Consider the following 17760-nt stretch of genomic DNA (forward strand, 5'->3'; position numbering starts at 1 on the left):
TCCAGTTATGTCCATGGAAACTTCTCAGAGACGCTAGGGACTGAAACACTGGTGTTCTTTTACTATGGTTTTCTTAAGACAAACCTTGGAAGGCTCCTAGAAAAAGAATTGCTGGGTGAATTCTGTCCAACTTAGGATGAAATAAGGAGTAGAATGTGTTCATTTGTAATGTGCTCTTTGGACTGTTGTGTTGTTTCCGTTTTTATATTTATAAGCTGATTTGGGTGCCATGATTACTTGTTAGGAGAATTACAAGGTTAAACATACTATGTGTTAATCATAATGTCTGATTTTTAAGACCAAGCAAGATAAAAGGTCTTAAGTATCTGACAACCCTTTTCTCTAGGGTAGTTGCCGACAATAATCTTCTAAGAATAAGGGTCTTATTTGTTCAATTCACCATTGTAGCTCCATTCTGACACTGAGTATGTTTTTGTAAATATTTAAGTTCAGTGAATTTTCTTCTATATACCTAGAATCAAAACAAAAGTAAGCTCTTCTTGCCCCATAGGGGCATGAAAGACTGAATATTACTTAATTGCAATCCCATTCAAAAACTTATTTGATGGCTAATTACATAAGTAGTCCAGAAGGAGAAGAGGCTGGTGGCCATGTGGAGGGCAAAGTGCCTGCACTGCTCCTAGAATGCCTAGGGTTGTACCTCCATGTTGGTGTGATCATTCACTACAAGCCAGGGATGAGCTTTGCCTATCTTTGTTTTGCTGCCAGAGAAAATAGAAACCAAGGGTTGCAATGTCTGGCCCTTGAGAGAAAAGGCTATTCAAAGGGTAAAACCTTTGGATTCTACAAAATGTGGACAGAGGGAAAATCCTTGAGTTTCCAACACTCCACAGGAAACCCAATATCCCTTTTTTTCAGGCAAGATTGGCTGTAATTTCTTAAAATTCTAACAGAGTCTACTGAGGGTCCCAGTCTCTAGTTAAATGAGCATATGTTCTTCTGCTAGGACAAAGGTCCTATCTGAATATACTAGAAGAAGCACAGGGTTTTCTGTTTGGGGTAGCCATGGCAGGGACCCAGCCCACTTTGGGAAGTATGAAGTTCAATATTTGAGACCATCTCATCTGGCTTCAGGGAATACCAATGTGAATGAAACATAAAGCTGGCAGGGCAGGGTTCTTATGGAAATGCCAGAAAAAAAAATTCTGTTTTGCATGCAGTCTGGACTATCCTTTTGTCACTTTCCATCAGATTCTTTAGTGCATCTAATAATTCTTTGATTTAATAGGCATAACTAAGTCACTGGGTAGCTTGTGGAGAGAGAACAGTATGTCCGGTCAAAATGGAAATCTTACCAAACATGCTTAACCATCACACCATCTTGATGGTTTTATGTTATGGGGTTTCAAGGGGTTGATCTGAGTTTTAGAGGTGGATTCCTACTTTGATTTTCAGAAATAAAATACATTCTAAGCAAGTACATAATATTAGAAAAAAGTATAGCTGCTAAGATGTTAAGCATCACTTCGCTTTGGAACAGTTTCGACATGAATCCTGATCTATACAGAAATACATTTAAATGGTGCCTAGGACTACCCTTTCAAAGTATGAAATTAAAAACTTATTGGGTATATATTTAAAATATATACAGTATTTCAAGTGTTGTTTTATGTCATTTCCACTCATTTTTAATTTAATTTTCAATACCCACTATGAATTAGCATTATTTCCCCAGTAAGAGAAAGGAGGTAAAGACTCAGACACAATAACTTGCCATCAACACTTATTAGTAAATTATATTTTATTATGATTTTCATATGTGCCAGAATCAAATATATATCTCTCTTACATATGAAATATCTTTCTTTTAACATATACGGACTTATTCAGTTTAAGATTTTCTGAAAGGGGAAAATAAAAACAAACTCACACTGCCTTAGCCTCTGTTGCTTAGAAGCAAAAAGCTGGTGATAACTATTCAATTCAGTTCAGTCGCTCAGTCGTGTTCAGCTCTTTGCAACCCCATGAATCGCAGCACGCCAGGCCTCCCTGTCCATCACCAACTCCCAGAGTTCACTCAGATTCAAGTTCATTGAGTCAGTGATGCCATCCAGCCATCTCATCCTCTGTCGTCCCCTTCTCCTCCTGCCCCCAATCCCTCCCAGCATCAAAGTCTTTTCCAATGAGTCAGCTCTTCGCATGAGGTGGCCAAAGTACTGGAGTTTCAGCTTTAGCATCATTCCTTCCAAAGAAATCCCAGGGCTGATCTCCTTCAGAATGGACTGGTTGGATCTCCTTGCAGTCCAAGGGACTCTCAAGAGTCTTCTCCAACACCACAGTTCAAAAGCATATTAGGTTGGTACAAAAATAATTGGGGTTTTGCATTGTTGAAATTGACCATTTGATATTGGGATACAGTCTTAAATGTGGTTATTTTATATATCATTTTAATGTACATTTATTACTATGATTTTTTGCTAGTTATTACTTGCTGCTTATATTTATTTTAGACTATATAACTAATGTTAGACAAAAAGTAAATTCAAGGGACTTTTTTATTCAAGTTCAAATGAGTCGTAAAGCTGCAGAGATAACCCACAACATCAACAGTGCATTTGACCCAACTGCTAACAAATGTACAGTGAAGTGGTGATTCAAGTTTTGCAAAGGAGATGAGCCCCTTGAAGATGACGAGCATAGTGGCCAGACATCAAAAGTTGACAGCAACCAATTGAGAGGATCATTGAAGCTGATCCGCTTAGAACTACACAGGAAGTTGCCGAGGAACTCAGCATTGACCATTATACGGTCATTTGCATTTGAAGCAAATTGTAAAGGTGAAAAAGCTCTATAAGTGGGTGCCTCATGAGCTGACTGCAAATCAAAAAAATCATCGTTTTGAAGTGTCATCTTCTCTTATTCTACGCACCAGCAAACCATTTCTAGATCAGATTGTGACGTGTGATGAAAAGTGGGTTTCATAGACAACCAGCGAAGACCAGCTCAGTGGTTGGACCGAGAAGAAGCTTCAAAGCACTTCCCAAAGCCAAACTTGCACCAGAAAAAGGTCATGGTCACTGTTTGGTGGTCTGTTGCCGGTCTGATCCGCTACAACTTTCTGAATCCTGGCAACACCATTTCGTTTGAAAAGTGTGCTCAGCAGATTGATGAGATGTGCTGAAAACTGCAGCACCTGCAGCCAGCAGTGGTCAATAGAAAGGGCCCAACTCTACTCCACAACAACGCACAACCACACGTCACACAACCACGCTACAAAAGTTGAACAAATTGGTCTGCAAAGTTTTGCCTTATCTGCCTTATTCACCTGACCTTTCTCCAACTGGCTACCACTTTTTCAAGCATCTTGACAGCTTTTTGCAGGGAAGACAGTTCTATAACCAGCAGGAGGCAGAAGATGCTTTAAAGAGTTCATTGACTCTTGAAGCACAGATTTTTACACTACAGGAATAAGCAAACATTTCTGTTTGGTAAAAATGTATTGATTATAATGGTTCTTATTTTGATTAATAAAGATATATTTTAGTCTAGCTATAATGACATAAAATTCACAGTGCAAAATCACAGTTATTTTGTATCAACCTAATATAGTATTCCAACCAGCTTTAACAATGGGTGTTAGTCACTCAGTCGTGTCCAATTCTTTGCGACTCCATGGACTGTAGCCCGCCAGGCTTCTCTGTCCATGGAATTCTCCAGGCAAGAATACTGGAGTGGATTGCCATTTCCTTCTCCAGAGGAACTTCCCAAACCAGGGATCGAGCCCTGGTCTCCTGCCTTGCGGGCAGATTCTTTCCTGTTGAGCTATAGGGAAATTTGCAATAGTGGATATATTAAAAGGTTATAGACATATGTCTTATAGAACTTAATAAGAGATATGTACCTGGATGGTCCAAATTAATTCTAACCAGATAACCAGAGACTCAGTTTCCTCATCTCATTTTGCTCATCTGCTTCTCTTGCTGTGGAACAGATTTCTCTTTCCAAGTTCATGTTAGAAAATGGCCGCCATCAGGGATCCCATATTTATATTATATCCACTCAGATAAAATCAAGTCCATTTTCACTAGAGATGGACTCTGGTCCAGGTGTGAGCATGTGACCCATGTTGAGTGGATTCATCAATGGCCAGAGGTTAGTGGCCTACATATTAACGGTTGCTTCCACATAATCACACAAGATGAACAATTGTGAGGAAACCAGTCAGGTAGGGGGGTCTCAAAAGTTGGTTTCTTCTGCAGAGGGTCCAGTCACATACTAAGTTGAAAATGTTGGTCAGAATCTAAGTAAAAAAAATCGCAGCTCTATATAATCTACCAAACTTATCTCTGATTCAGTTAGTAGGTGACTGAAATCATAAAAAGCATTGTCAGAAAATTATTTCATCTACATCCGTGGTAGAACTTGAAAAGGTAGGCAAAAATACTCTCCACAGTTTCATCCTGGAATTTCTATGCTACCAAGTGAACCAAACGACATCCACAGAACTCTAAGACAGCCTTTTAAGTTGGCTGGAATCTTCAGGAGCTCAACAAAGTGTTCATGAACCCAAGTTAAAGAAGCAGTGCATCACCAAGCTCCATGTTCGATTCCTTATTTGCTTGGTCCTCAGGCCATAGACTGATGCCATCCCAGGCAGGTAGTACAGAGCCATAACCCCCACATGGGAGCCACATGTGCTTAATGCTTTCAACTGAGCATTCTTTGAGAGATCAAAAACTGCCTGGAGAATCAGGATATAGGAGGTAGCAATAAACACCACATCAGAACCCACAATAATGGAGGAAACAATCAGGCTATAAAGACTACTGGGCCTGGGGTTGGCACAAGCCAACTTGGCCACAGCTATGTGCTCACAGTAGGAATGGAGAACCACATTGGAGCCACAGAAGGACAGATGACTCACCATCCAGCTCAGTGGAGTCATCGACATAATAGCTCTGATGGTGATGGTCACACTCATTCCCAGCATCACTCGAGGTGTGAGGCCACATAGTGGTCAAAAGCCATGGCCAGCAGCAGCCCCGTCTCCACAGCTGTGGCTGCATGGACAAAATACATCTGAGTGAAACAAGCATTAAAGCTGATGGCGTTGTCTCCTGAGGAGAAGATGCTCACCATCTTGGGCACCACCAAGGAGGCCATAACCATGTCCACGGCAGCCAGAACACACAGGAAGCAGTACATGGGCTCCTGTAGAGTGGAATCCACCCAGATGATGGTCACTATGAGGGTGTTTCCTAACAGGGCTGTGGTATACATGGTGCTCAGTGAGAGAGCCAGCCAAAGATGTGAGGACTGCAAACCTGGGATACCCACCAGGATGAAGGTGGCAGGGGCTTCTGCTGTATGGTTGTAGGGTGACCCCAGCATCACAGATGAGACTGCTTTCCTGTTAGTGTATAAAATTAGGTAAGAAAAGGATACAATCCTGTAAGATGTGTTCCCAGCTCTGGTGTTAAAAGAGCCTGATATTATTCTCAACTCAGTGGGCCACAGGTTTAAGGAACTGACATGTGACAAAGTTTTCCTGCTCCACCTTCCATCATTCTCAGTATTCTTTGCCTTACGAATTTCTATCACTATTCAAAGATCTTGAGTTACCTCCTTTGGGAAGTCCTCTCTACTTCCTGCCCCATCTCATGACAAAACTAAATTAGGTAGCTTCAAAGCTTTTATGGGCTCTCATCTATGCTTACCTCTGAGGGACCTAAACTGATCATTCCAGTACCAAACCTGTGACTTTATTGTATTCAGTCATGTGTGTCTTGTTCATGGCCTTATAAATTATACCAAGTGTGTGACCCAGATGTGTTGTGCACAAGTCCATTGAGAGGATATGTGTGCTCATAATAGCAAAATGTTGAATGAATGAAAAATCAGAGGAAAGAATGTTTCTTTTAGTTCTGAATGTTTGGTTCCTAATATATAATCATTGTTGAGTGAAACAATGAACTTCATAGATTTAACATGTAAGGTTTTTCATCTTCTCCTTCCTGAAACTCCCACTACCCTAATACTACATCTCTCAGAGCCTCAGGCTAGTGGGTCGCAACACTGATTGTGTGACTATGTTGACTTTATGGTACTCAAATAAAGCCCAAGAACGCTTTCCCAGGTGTGAGGGCAACCTTAAATAAAGAGTTCTTATTTGCCAAGCCTCCAGACTAGCCAGTCGTTAGTTATCACCTCCTCCTGTCCCTTCCTTCGGTCAAGGGCTAAAAGGCTAAGAACTTTCCAGATCCTTGGACATTGTCTTCACTTGATCATTCTTGGATTTCTCAGCACTTCTGGCTCCTCCCTAAAAAGTTGAGTAGGTAAGATTGAGGGAGAATTGACTTCAGAATCCCATCAATGGCAGTAGTCAGAGCATTAAACCTACAGTTAGCTGGTTCTCAGTGCTAATCAGCCAACACACCTTTGTCGCTTCCAGTTACCCCATGGAGAGCCTACCACTGATTGGCTCCACACCCAGTTACCAACAGAAACCTTGATGAGAGTCCTCAGAAGTTTTCTAAAAAGTCAAACTTATGGGATATAATTAAAAACTACGGTCTTTATTGAAACAAAAAAACAACACCCTAAACATATGAAATGCCTTATAATGGAACAGACTGAATAAACTAATGAGCTCTGTTTTATAGTCAGAGAACCTAACTGCATATAACCACTGGGGGAGACATCTTCAGTGAGAAGATCATGAGAAGATAAAGGAAAGCTTTTTAAAGTAGAATAATAGTGTAGCCTGAAAAGAAAATTATTCAGGATATCATTAAGGCTGCTATGTGTTTCCTGGATGCCATAAAGCCAAGACTGAGCATCTTTCCTTAAAGAGTTGAAGAGAATCTGAGGAATCAGAATGGCTCCTCCTGCTATTTACCTCTGATCCACGATCTTCCTCTCTGGATCCCCCTGTATAAATCTACCTTTCTTCTGAGAGAAGTCTCATCTAGTGCCTGCCCATCCCTCCTCTCAAGCCTTGGCAAGTTGTCACAGATCATACTTTTCATTTCTATGAGGTTTTAGTTCCCTCATTCCTTTTTCTTCTTGCTTAGCAGTGCTGGAGATTTACATGTCTTAATGGTCTGGCCCATTGGCAGAACATTTGGTTTGGTGGGTCTGTTTATATGTATTACTACCTTACTCTTCAGTCTGCCGCTACTGAAAAAATTTGCTAAGGCCAACAATTACCTCCATCACTGACATGTTGCCAGTACAGTGTTTTCAGTCTTTATTTTACTTGACCTATCCAAAACATTAACACTGTTGCCTGCTTCTTATTTTTTGGTTAACTTTTGATTGAAATATAGCATCCATATGGTAAAATGGACAGTCTAAGTTTTATCTGTGAGAACATGAACACACCCTCATGGCCACTAACTACCAAGATCAAGAAATACAATTGCTTCCTGGTTCTTGAAGTGCACTGTTCTTCAGAAAGCTCTGGCCAAGCTCTCCTAAAACATTTCCAGACCACAATCTGCCTCTGCCTTCAACCCTGCAGAGACATTCGCTTGAATAGCTGGAGAGCCAATACTAAAGAAAAGCTTAGACAAGACACTTAATTCAATAACAAAATCATAGGATATGTCAGGAAATTTTATCTCTATTTAAAGGATGGGAAATAATTCAAATGAAAATTGTCTTAAGGTAAAATAGTAATCCATAATTCAGTCAAATGGAGCCTTTATGTTCATGATAAATCAGTGTGTCCCCTCTGACCAAAAGCACATGCTCCCAATCAGACTTACTGCTCAGTTTCTATTCTCTCAACCCCTGTTAGTCCCTGAAAACCCTCTCTCCTTCATTCCAAGGTTAGACTCACCCCTTCCTCTCTCAGCTTTGAACCAAAATAATCATGTATATCCTGTTCCTTTAATCTCCCCAGTTGTCCCATGATTTCCAGAATGTGATCTTGGTATCAGCAATACCCAGGAGACCTGGCCAGCCCTTTGTAGTGGAGTTGCTTATATCCTCCTTTCTAGGATGACCCTGGCTTTGAGACTTCATCAAGCCCAATACCCAGTCCCCAGGTTAGTTACTCACATCCCTGGAGTTTTCTCTATTTGACTTCCTCTGGCAGTTCACATTGTTTTCACCCAAATAAGGGGGATTTATACAGGACCCTTCAGGAAGAGCAACACAAGATCAAACATGAACAACTTGGAGGCACGACGAGGAGTGTTGTCACTTTCAGAGCCCTCCCGTCGGGAGCCCTCTTTCCCTGCAGATTCTCTGTCACCCTGCTTTTCCCCTGGACACCTCAGCTTCCCTTGACCTCTGCCCAGCAGACAAACACTATAACTCCTCCAGTGAATGATATTTCCCTGTTCTCTGGCCCAAGGGAGCTTTCCAGATGCAGGGAGAGACAGGTGCTTAGTGGAAGAGAGTTTGTTTCACGTCCTCAGAGGATAACTAATAGAAGAATATAACACATATTCTGAAAAGAAAACAAGGCCCAAAATAAGTTTATCTGATTTTTAGAGATGATTCCTACTTGTTTGATTTTCAGAAATAGAATTCATTCTAAGCAAGTAAATAATAGCAATATTAGGAAAATCTATGGCTGCTAGGTGGTTGAGCATCAGATCTCTTTGGAACAGTTACTTTGTACATGCTTATCTACACAGGAATACAATATTAATAGTACCTATGACTACCCCTTAAAATTATGAAATTACAAATTATTGGGTATATTTTAAAGTATGCACAGTATATAAGGTATTGCTCTTTTTTAAATATAATCTTCAATGCACTTTATAATTAGCATTGTTTCCCCATCAGTACAAAGGAAATATTAAGACACAGATACAGTAACTTGCCATCAACACTTATTTGGAAATTATATTTCATTAAGATGTTCAAATACACCAAACTCAAATATATGTATCTATTACATAGGAAACCCCTTTCACTGTAATATATACTGACTATAGGAATTAAAACTTTCTGAAAGGAGAAAATAAAAGCAAACTCACATTGCCTTAGCTTCCATTGTTTACAAACAAAAAGCTGGTGATTAGGACACTATTGCAACTTCCTGAATAATACTAGGTACATAGGGAATAGAGGTACATCTTATAGTACATAATAACAGGGATGTACTTGTGTGTTCGAACTGAATTGGAACCAAAGAACCAATTTCATGAACAGATTTCGCTTTCCAAGTACATGTGTTTGAAAATGGAAACCATCAGTGATTCCAACTTTACATCTCCTCAAAGGAGCTGGAATCCATTTTGACTGAAGACAGACTCCATTCCACGTATGAGCACACGATCCAAGTTGAGTGGATTCATCAGTGGCTCAGAGGTCAGTGTATTGCATATTAACAATTGCTTCCATAGAATCATATAAGGAAAACAGTTGTGAGAAAATAAGACACTGCACCCAACAATTGGTTATCCTGCAGAGGGTCTGGTAGGATATTAAATTGGAAATGTAGGTCAGAATCTAAGGAAAGAAAAATCCCAAATCTATATTCTCTGCCCAGACATATCTCTGATTCAAATACTAGTTTATTCAAACCATTATATTCATCAGAAAATAAATCTTTTCTTTGACATCCTTGCTAGAAATTGAATAGTTAGGTAAAGTTAAACTTTACAACTTCTCTATTTAGACCGTGTATGGAGTTACAAATAGCTGTGAAAAGAAGAGAGGCGAAAAGTAAAGGAGAAAAGGAAAGATATAAGCATCTGAATGCAGAGTTCCAGAGAATAGCAAGAAGAGATAAGAAAGCCTTCTTCAGTGATTAATGCAAAGAAATAGAGGAAAAGAATAGAATGGGAAAGACTAGGGATCTCTTCAAGAAAATTAGAGATACCAAGGGAACATTTCATGCAAAGATGGGCTCAATAAAGGACAGAAATGGTCTGGACCTAACAGAGGCAGAAGACATTAAAAAGAGGTGGCAAGACTACACAAAAGAACTGTACAAAAAAGATCTTCATGACCCAGATAATCACGATGGTGTGATCACTCATCTAGACCTAGACATCCTGGAATGTGAAGTCAAGTGGGTCTTAGAAAGAATCACTACAAACAAAGCTAGTGGAGGTGATGGAATTCCACTTGAGCTATTTCAAATCCTGAAAGATGATGCTTTGAAAGTGCTGCACTCAATATGCCAGCAAATTTGGAAAACTCAGCAGTGGCCACAGGACTGGAAAAGGTCAGTTTTCATTCCAATCCCAAAAAAAGCTATGCCAAAGAATGCTCAAACTACCACAATATTGCACTCATCTCACATGTTAGTAAAGTAATGCTCAAAATTCTCCAAGCCAGGCTTCAGCAATACGTGAACTGTGAACTTCATGATGTTCAAGTTGGTTTTAGAAGGCAGAGGAACCAGAGATCAAATTGCCAACATTTGATGGATCATGGAAAAAGCAAGAGAGTTCCAGAAAACATCTATCTCTGCTTTATTGACTATGCCAAAGCCTTTGACTGTGTGGGTCACAATAAACGGTCGAAAACTCTGAAAGAGATGGGAATACCAGACCACCTGACCTGCCTCTTGAGAAATCTGTATGCAGCTCAAAAGCAACAGTTAGAACTGGACATGGAACAACAAACTGGTTCCAAGTAGGAGAAGGAGTACATCAAAGCTGTACATTGTCACCCTGCTTATTTAGCTTATATGCAGAGTACATCATGAGAAAAGCTGGGTTGGAAGAAACACAAGCTGGAATCAGATTGCCAGGAGAAATATCATTCACCTCAGATATGCAGATGACACCACCCTTATGGTGGAAAGTGAAGAGGAACTAAAAAACTCTTGATGAAAGTGAAAGAGGAGAGTTAAAAAGTTGGCTTAAAGCTCAACATTCAGAAAACGAAAATCCAGGCATCTGATCCCATCACTTCATGGGAAATAGATGGGGAAACAGTGGAAACAGTATCAGACTTTATTTTGGGGGCTCCAAAATCACTGCAGATGGTGACTGCAGCCATAAAATTAAAAGATGCTTACTCCTTGGAAGGAAAGTTATGACCAACCTAGATAGCATATTCAAAGGCAGAGACATTACTTTGCCGACTAAGGTCCATCTAGCAAGGGTCTGGTTTTTCCAGTAGTCATGAATGGATGTGAGAGTTGGACTGTGAAGAAGGCTGAGCACCGAAGAATTGATGCTTTTGGACTGTGGTGTTGGAGAAGACTCTTGAGAATCTCTTGGACTGCAAGGAGATCCAACCAGTCCATTCTGAAGATCAGCCCTGGGATTTCTTTGGAAGAATGATGCTAAAGCTGAAACTCCAGTACTTTGGGCACCTCATGCGAAGAGTTGACTCATTGGAAAAGACCCTGATGCTGGGAGGGAATGGGGGCAGGAGGAGAAGGGGACGACCAAGGATGAGATGGCTGGGTGACATCACTGACTCGATGGACGTGAGTCTCAGTGAACTCCGGGAATTGGTGATGGACAGGGAGGCCTGGTGTGCTGCAATTCACAGGGTCCCAAAGAGTCAGACACGACTGAGCGACTGAACTGAACTGAACTGAACTGATGGCTGCTAGGTGGTTGAACATCAGATCTCTTTGGAACAGTTACTTTGTACATGTTTATCTACTCAGGTTTACAATATCAACAGTACCTATGAGTAGCCCTTAAAATTATGAAATTACAAATTATTGGGTATATTTTAAAGTATGCACAGCATGTATACAAGGCATTGTTTTATGTGCTCATTTTGAAATTTAATCTTCAATGCATTTTATAATTAGCATTGTTTCCCCATCAGTAGAAAGGAAACTAAGACACAGATACAGTAACTTGCCATCAACTCTTATTTGGAAACTATATTTTATTAAGACTTTCCAATACACCAGAGTCAAATATATGTATCTCTTACATATGAAATCCCTTTCTCTTTAACATATACTGACTATAGAAATTAAAACTTTCTGAAAGGAGAAAATAAAAGCAAACTCACATTGCCTTAGCTTCCATTGTTTACAAACAAAAAGCTGGTGATTAGTACACCATTGCAACTTCCTGTACAATACTAGGTACATAGAGAATAGAGGTACATCTTATAGTACATAATAACAGGGATGTACTTGTGTGTTCAAAATGAATTGGAACCAAAGAACCAATTTTTGAACAGATTTCACTTTCCAAGTACATGTGTTAGAAAATGTCCACCATCAGTGATTTCAGGTTTACATCTTCTCAGATAAGCTGGAATCCATTTTGACTGGAGACAGACTCCGTTCCAGGTATGAGCACATGATCCAAATTGAGTGGATTCATCAATAGCCCAGAGGTCAGTGTACTATATATTAACAGTTGCTTCCATATAATCGTATAAGGAGAAGAGTTGTGAGAAAATCAATCAGACATTGCACCCAACAGTTGGTTTCTTCTGCAGAGGGTCTGGTAGGATATTAAATTGGAAATGTAGGTCAGAATCTAAGGAAGGAAAAATCCCAATCTATATTCTCTGCTCAGACTTATCTCTGATTCAAATACTAGTTTATTCAAACCATTATATTCATCAGAAAATAAATCATTTCATTGACATCGTTGCTAAAATTGAATAGTTAGGTAAAGTTAAACTTCACAGCTTCTTTACTTAGACCTTGTATGGTGTCAGGTGAACCAAACTGTCCAGGTTAGCTAGGGCATCTTTGAAGTTGTCTGGTTTGCTCAAGGGCCTGAGTTCCTGAACCCAAGTTGGAGTGGTTAAAGAGGCAGTGAATCAGCAGGCCCCAGGTTCGCTTCCGTATTTGCTTCATCCTTAGGCCATAGATGATGGGGTTCAAAGATGGTGGGATGATCAGATAGAAGTCAGCTAATAGCACTTGGGTACACAAAGGCACTATGCCCTCCCCCAGCCAGGCCACATAGATGGATGCCATCCCAGGCAGGTAGTACAGAGCCATAACACCTACATGGGAGCCACATGTACCTAATGCTTTTAACTGAGCATTCTTTGAGGACAAACTGAATACTGTCTGGAGAATCAGGATATAGGAGGCAGCAATAAAGGCCACATCAGAACCCACAATAATGGAGGAAACAATCAGGCTATAAAGACTACTGGGCCTGGGGTCAGCACAAGCCAACTTGGCCACAGCCATGTGCTCACAGTAGGAATGGAGAACCACGTTGGAGCCACAGAAGGGCAGATGACTCACCATCCAGCTCAGTGGAGTCATCGACATAATAGCTCTGATGATGATGGTCACACTCATTCCCAGTATCACCTGAGGTGTGAGAATTCTCTTATAGTGTAGGGGTTTACAGATGGCCACATAGCGGTCAAAAGCCATGGCCAGCAGCAGCCCCGTCTCCACAGCTGTGGCTGCATGGACAAAATACATCTGAGTGAAACAAGCATTAAAGCTGATGGCGTTGTCTCCTGAGGAGAAGATGCTCACCATCTTGGGCACCACCGAGGAGGCCATAACCATGTCCACGGCAGCCAGAACACACAGGAAGCAGTACATGGGCTCCTGTAGAGTGGAATCCACCCAGATGACGGTCACTATGAGGGTGTTTCCTAACAGGGCTGTGATATACATGGTGCTCAGTGAGAGAGCCAGCCAAAGATGTGAGGACTGCCAACCTGGGATACCCACCAGGATGAAGGTGGCAGGGGCTTCTGCTGTACGGTTGTAGGGTGACCCCAGCATCACAGATGAGACTGCTTTCCTGTTAATGTATAAAATTAGGTAAGAAAAGGATACAATCCTGTATGACGTGTTCCCAGCTCTGGTGTTAAAAGGGCCTGATGTTATTCTCAACTCAGTGGGCCACAGGTTTAAGGAACTGACATGTGACAAAGTTTTCCTGCTCCACCTTCCATCATTCTCAGTATTCGTTGCCTTACGAATTTCTATCATTGTTCAAAGACCATGAGTTACCTCCTTTGAGAAGTCTTCTCTACTTCCTGACCCATCCCATGCCAAACCTAAATTACATAGAGGGACTCATCCATGCTGACCTCAGAGGGACCTAAATTGACCTTTTAAGTACTCTACCTGTGATTTTCTTATATCCAGTTATGTATGTCTTGCTCATGACCTTATCCCTTATGCCAAGAGTGTGACCCACAGCTGTTGTGTACACATCCATTAAAAGTAGATATATGTACTCATTATAGCAAACAGTTGAATGAATGGATGGATGAAACAGAAACAAAAGAAAGGTTTTTTGTTTTACTTTTGTATGTTCAGTTCATAATATTTAATAATTGTTGTGTGAAACTTCTTAAGATTGAACAAGTAACATTTTGTATCTTTTCCTTCCTCAACCTCTCAGTGCCCTAATATTGCATTTCTCAAGACATTAAGCTAGTGGTTTACCACACCAATTGTGTGAGTGTGTTTACTTTACAATAGTCATTTATAGCTCGAGGACTCTTTCCAGGCAATCTCATATGAAGTGTGGTTATTTACTAACCCTGAACACTAGCCTATTGTTATCATTCACCTCCTATCCCTCCCCTCAGTCAGGGGCATATAGGCTAAGAACTTTCTATATCCCTGGACACTGTCTTCACTTGTTGTTGTTCAGTTTCTCAGTCATGTCCCACTGTTTGCAACCTCGTGGACTGCAGCACACCAGGCCTCCCTGTCCATCACCAACTCCTGGAGCTTGCTCAAACTCATGTCCATTGAGTCAGTGATTCCATCCAACCATCTTGTCCTCTGTCATCTCCTTCTCCTCCTGTTTTATATCTTTCCCAGCATCGGGGTCTTTTCTAATGAGTCAGCTCTTCACATCAGGTAGCCAAAGTATTGGAGCTTCAACTTCAGCATCAGTCCTTCCAATGAATATTCAGGGTTGATTTCCAAGGGTTGACCGGTTTGACCTGCTTTAAGTCCAAGAGACTCTCAAGAGTCTTCTCCAGAACCACAGTTCAAAAGCATCAGTTCTTCAGCACTCAACCTACTTTATGGTCCAGCTCTCACATCCATACGTGACTATTGGAAAAACCATACCTTTGACTATATGGACCTTTGTTGGCAAAGTAATGTCTCTGCTTTTTAATATGCTGTCTAGGTTTGTCATAGCTTTTCTTCCAAGGAGCACGTGTCTTAATTTCATAGCTGCAGTCACTATCTGCAATGATTTGGATTCTTGACCCTTCTTGGATTTCTCATCAGACTGACTTTTCCCTAAAGATTTAAGTAGATAAGATTGATGGAGTACTGGTTTCAGAATCTGATCAGCTACTGTACCATTTTCTTTTTTAGCCAAGCACTAAACGAACATTGGGTTTCTCTCATGGCTTAGACAGTAAAGAATCCACCTGCAAAGCAGGAGACCCAGGTTTGATCCCTGGGTCAGGAAAATCTCCTAGAGAAGGGGTAAATCTCATAGACAGAGGAACCTGGCAGGCTACAGTCCATGGGGTCATAAAGGGTCAGACATGACGGAGCAACTAAAATTATTTCTCATTAGACAAACGTTTACCTGGTTCTCAAGTCTAACCAGGTAACATGTAAATATATGTTACCCTTCCATTTATCCCCTAGAGTGTCTACCACTAACTGATTCCACACTGAGGTGCCAACAGCAGCCTTGATGAGAGTCCTCTGAAGTTTTCTAAAAAGCCATATTTCTGGGGTATATATGATTGCAAACTGTAGTGTTTGTTTAAACGGACAAACTAAAACCCTGAACATAAGAAATGCCTTATAATGAAACAGAATGAGTGATGTAATGGTATGTTTCATGATCAGAGAAACTTGCTGTGTCTAGCCACTGAAACATCTTCAGTGATAGATCATGAGAGGAGAAGGGAAAGCTTTCTGAAGTAGAAAAATAATGCAGAGTTTAAAAAAAACGTTTTTCAGGATATCCTTAAGATTTCTGTATGTTTCCTGGATGCGACAAACTCAAGGTTGAGCATCCTTCCTCAAATAGTCAAAGAAAGAGTTTGAGGAACCAGAATTCTTCCTCCCTTAACTCACCTCTCATCCAAGGTCTTCCTCTCTGCATCTCTGCTCTGTATAAATCTTCCTTTCTTCTGTGGACAGTCTGAACTAATGCTTGCCCATCTTTCCTCTCTCTAACCCTGGCAAATTATAGTCATACCTTTCATTCTTTTGAAAGATTTTCCCCCCTCATTCCTTTTCCTTCTTGATTAGCACTGCTAGATGTTCACATACATTATTTGTCCTTTCAAATGACAGGATAATTGATTTGGTTGGCCTTTTTTTTTTACTCTTCAATCTACTGCTCCTGAAAATTTTCTTGCTAAGTTCAACAATCATCTCCATCAGTGACATGTTGCCAATCCAGTGTTTTCTTTTCAGTCTTTACTCTACTTGACCTACCCAAACACTTAACATCACTACTTGGTCTCTAATATTTTTGGTTAAGTTTTTGAAGTATGATATACATGGGCCTCCCAGGTGGCACAATGGTAAGGAATCTGCCTGCCAATGCAGGAGATGCCAGAGATGTGGGTTCAATCCCTGGGTAGGGAAGATCCCCTGGATAGGAAATGGCAACTCACTCCAGTATTCTTGCCCAGAAAATTCCCATGGACAGAGGAGCCTAGTGGGTTATAGTGCATGGGGTCTGAAAGGGTCAGACACTACTGAGCTACTTACTGAGCACACAGCATGTGATATACATACTGTAAAATGCACAGAAGACGTGTAGTTGATAAAGTTTTATAAAGTCAGCACATAAACACATCCTCATGGCCACTACCCAGATCAATATACAGACATAATTGCTTTCTTGTTATTAAAATACACTGTTCTTCAGAAAGGTCTAGCCAATCTCTCCTAAGACATTTCCAGCCCAGAACCTGTCTCTGCCTTCAACCTTGCAGAGACATTCACGGAAGATCTGGAAAGTCAATTACTAGAGAAAAACTAAAACAAGTCACTTAACTAAATCATAGGGTATATGAAGATTTTTTTATTCCTATTTAAAGAATGGGAAGTAATTGCCAATGCAGGAGCAGAGTCTTTGATCAATCCCTGGTCCAGGAAGATCCCCAGGAGAAGGAAATGGCAATCCATTCCACTATTCTTGCCTGGGAAATCCCATGAACAGAGGAGCTGGGCAGGTTAGAGTCCATGAGGTTGCAAAGAGTTGGACAGGACTTAGCGACTGAACAACATCAAAAGCTAAAAGTAGTAATGCATAATTCAGTCGAATGGAAACTTTGTGTTTATGATAAACAATGCCTCTCCTCTATGACCAAAAGCACATGCTCCCAATCAGCCCTACTTCTCAGTTTCTATTCTCTCAAACCCCCCAGTCCCTGAAAACCTTCTCTCCATCACCTCAAGGTTAGACTTACCCCTTCCTCTCTCGGCTTTGAACCAAAATAGTCATGTGTTCCTTTTCCTTCCCTAATTGTCCTGTCACTTCCAGATGTGATCTTGGTATGAGCAGTACCCACTAGACCTGACCAGCCCTTTTTAGTTGGGTTGAGGGCTCATGGTCTTCTCATAAAGAATCCGCCTACAATGCAGGAGATCTGAGTTCTATTCCTGTGTCAAGAAGATCCCTTAAAGAAGGAAATGGCAACCCATTCCAATATTATTGCCTAGAGAATCTCATGGACAGAGGAACCTGGTGAGCTACAGTCCATGGGTTTGCAAAGAGTCAAACACAACTGAGTGACTAACACACTGAAGGCTTATATCCTCCTTTCTAGGGTGACCCTGGCTTTGAGACTTTGTCAAGCCCAACACCCAGTCCCCAGGTTACTCACATCCCTGGAGTTTTCTCTATTTGACTTCCTATAGTGGTCCATATTTCTTTCATTCAAAAGAAAGGGGATTTATACAGGAGCCATCAG

At 40.8% G+C, this 17760-nt stretch overlaps 2 protein-coding genes across 2 annotated transcripts; both read right to left on the bottom strand.

Moving 5' to 3' along the window:
- Positions 1–4519: 4519 nt before the first annotated feature.
- On the bottom strand, positions 4520–5413 carry LOC114118279 (olfactory receptor 52I2-like). Its single transcript, XM_027979036.2, is given in 2 exon segments — positions 4520–4968; positions 4971–5413. Coding segments are annotated over 2 exon segments (831 nt in total). The 5' UTR covers positions 5353–5413.
- Positions 5414–12598: 7185 nt separating this feature from the next.
- LOC101120356 (olfactory receptor 52I1-like) lies at positions 12599–13682 on the bottom strand. Its single transcript, XM_027979868.3, has one exon. It carries the CDS (start codon positions 13619–13621, stop codon positions 12599–12601), a length of 1023 nt encoding a protein of 340 aa, XP_027835669.2. The 5' UTR covers positions 13622–13682.
- Between the last annotated feature and the right edge of the window lie 4078 nt (positions 13683–17760).

The sequence above is a fragment of the Ovis aries genome, chromosome 15, assembly GCF_016772045.2.
Source record: "Ovis aries strain OAR_USU_Benz2616 breed Rambouillet chromosome 15, ARS-UI_Ramb_v3.0, whole genome shotgun sequence".
Lineage (NCBI taxonomy): Eukaryota > Metazoa > Chordata > Mammalia > Artiodactyla > Bovidae > Ovis > Ovis aries.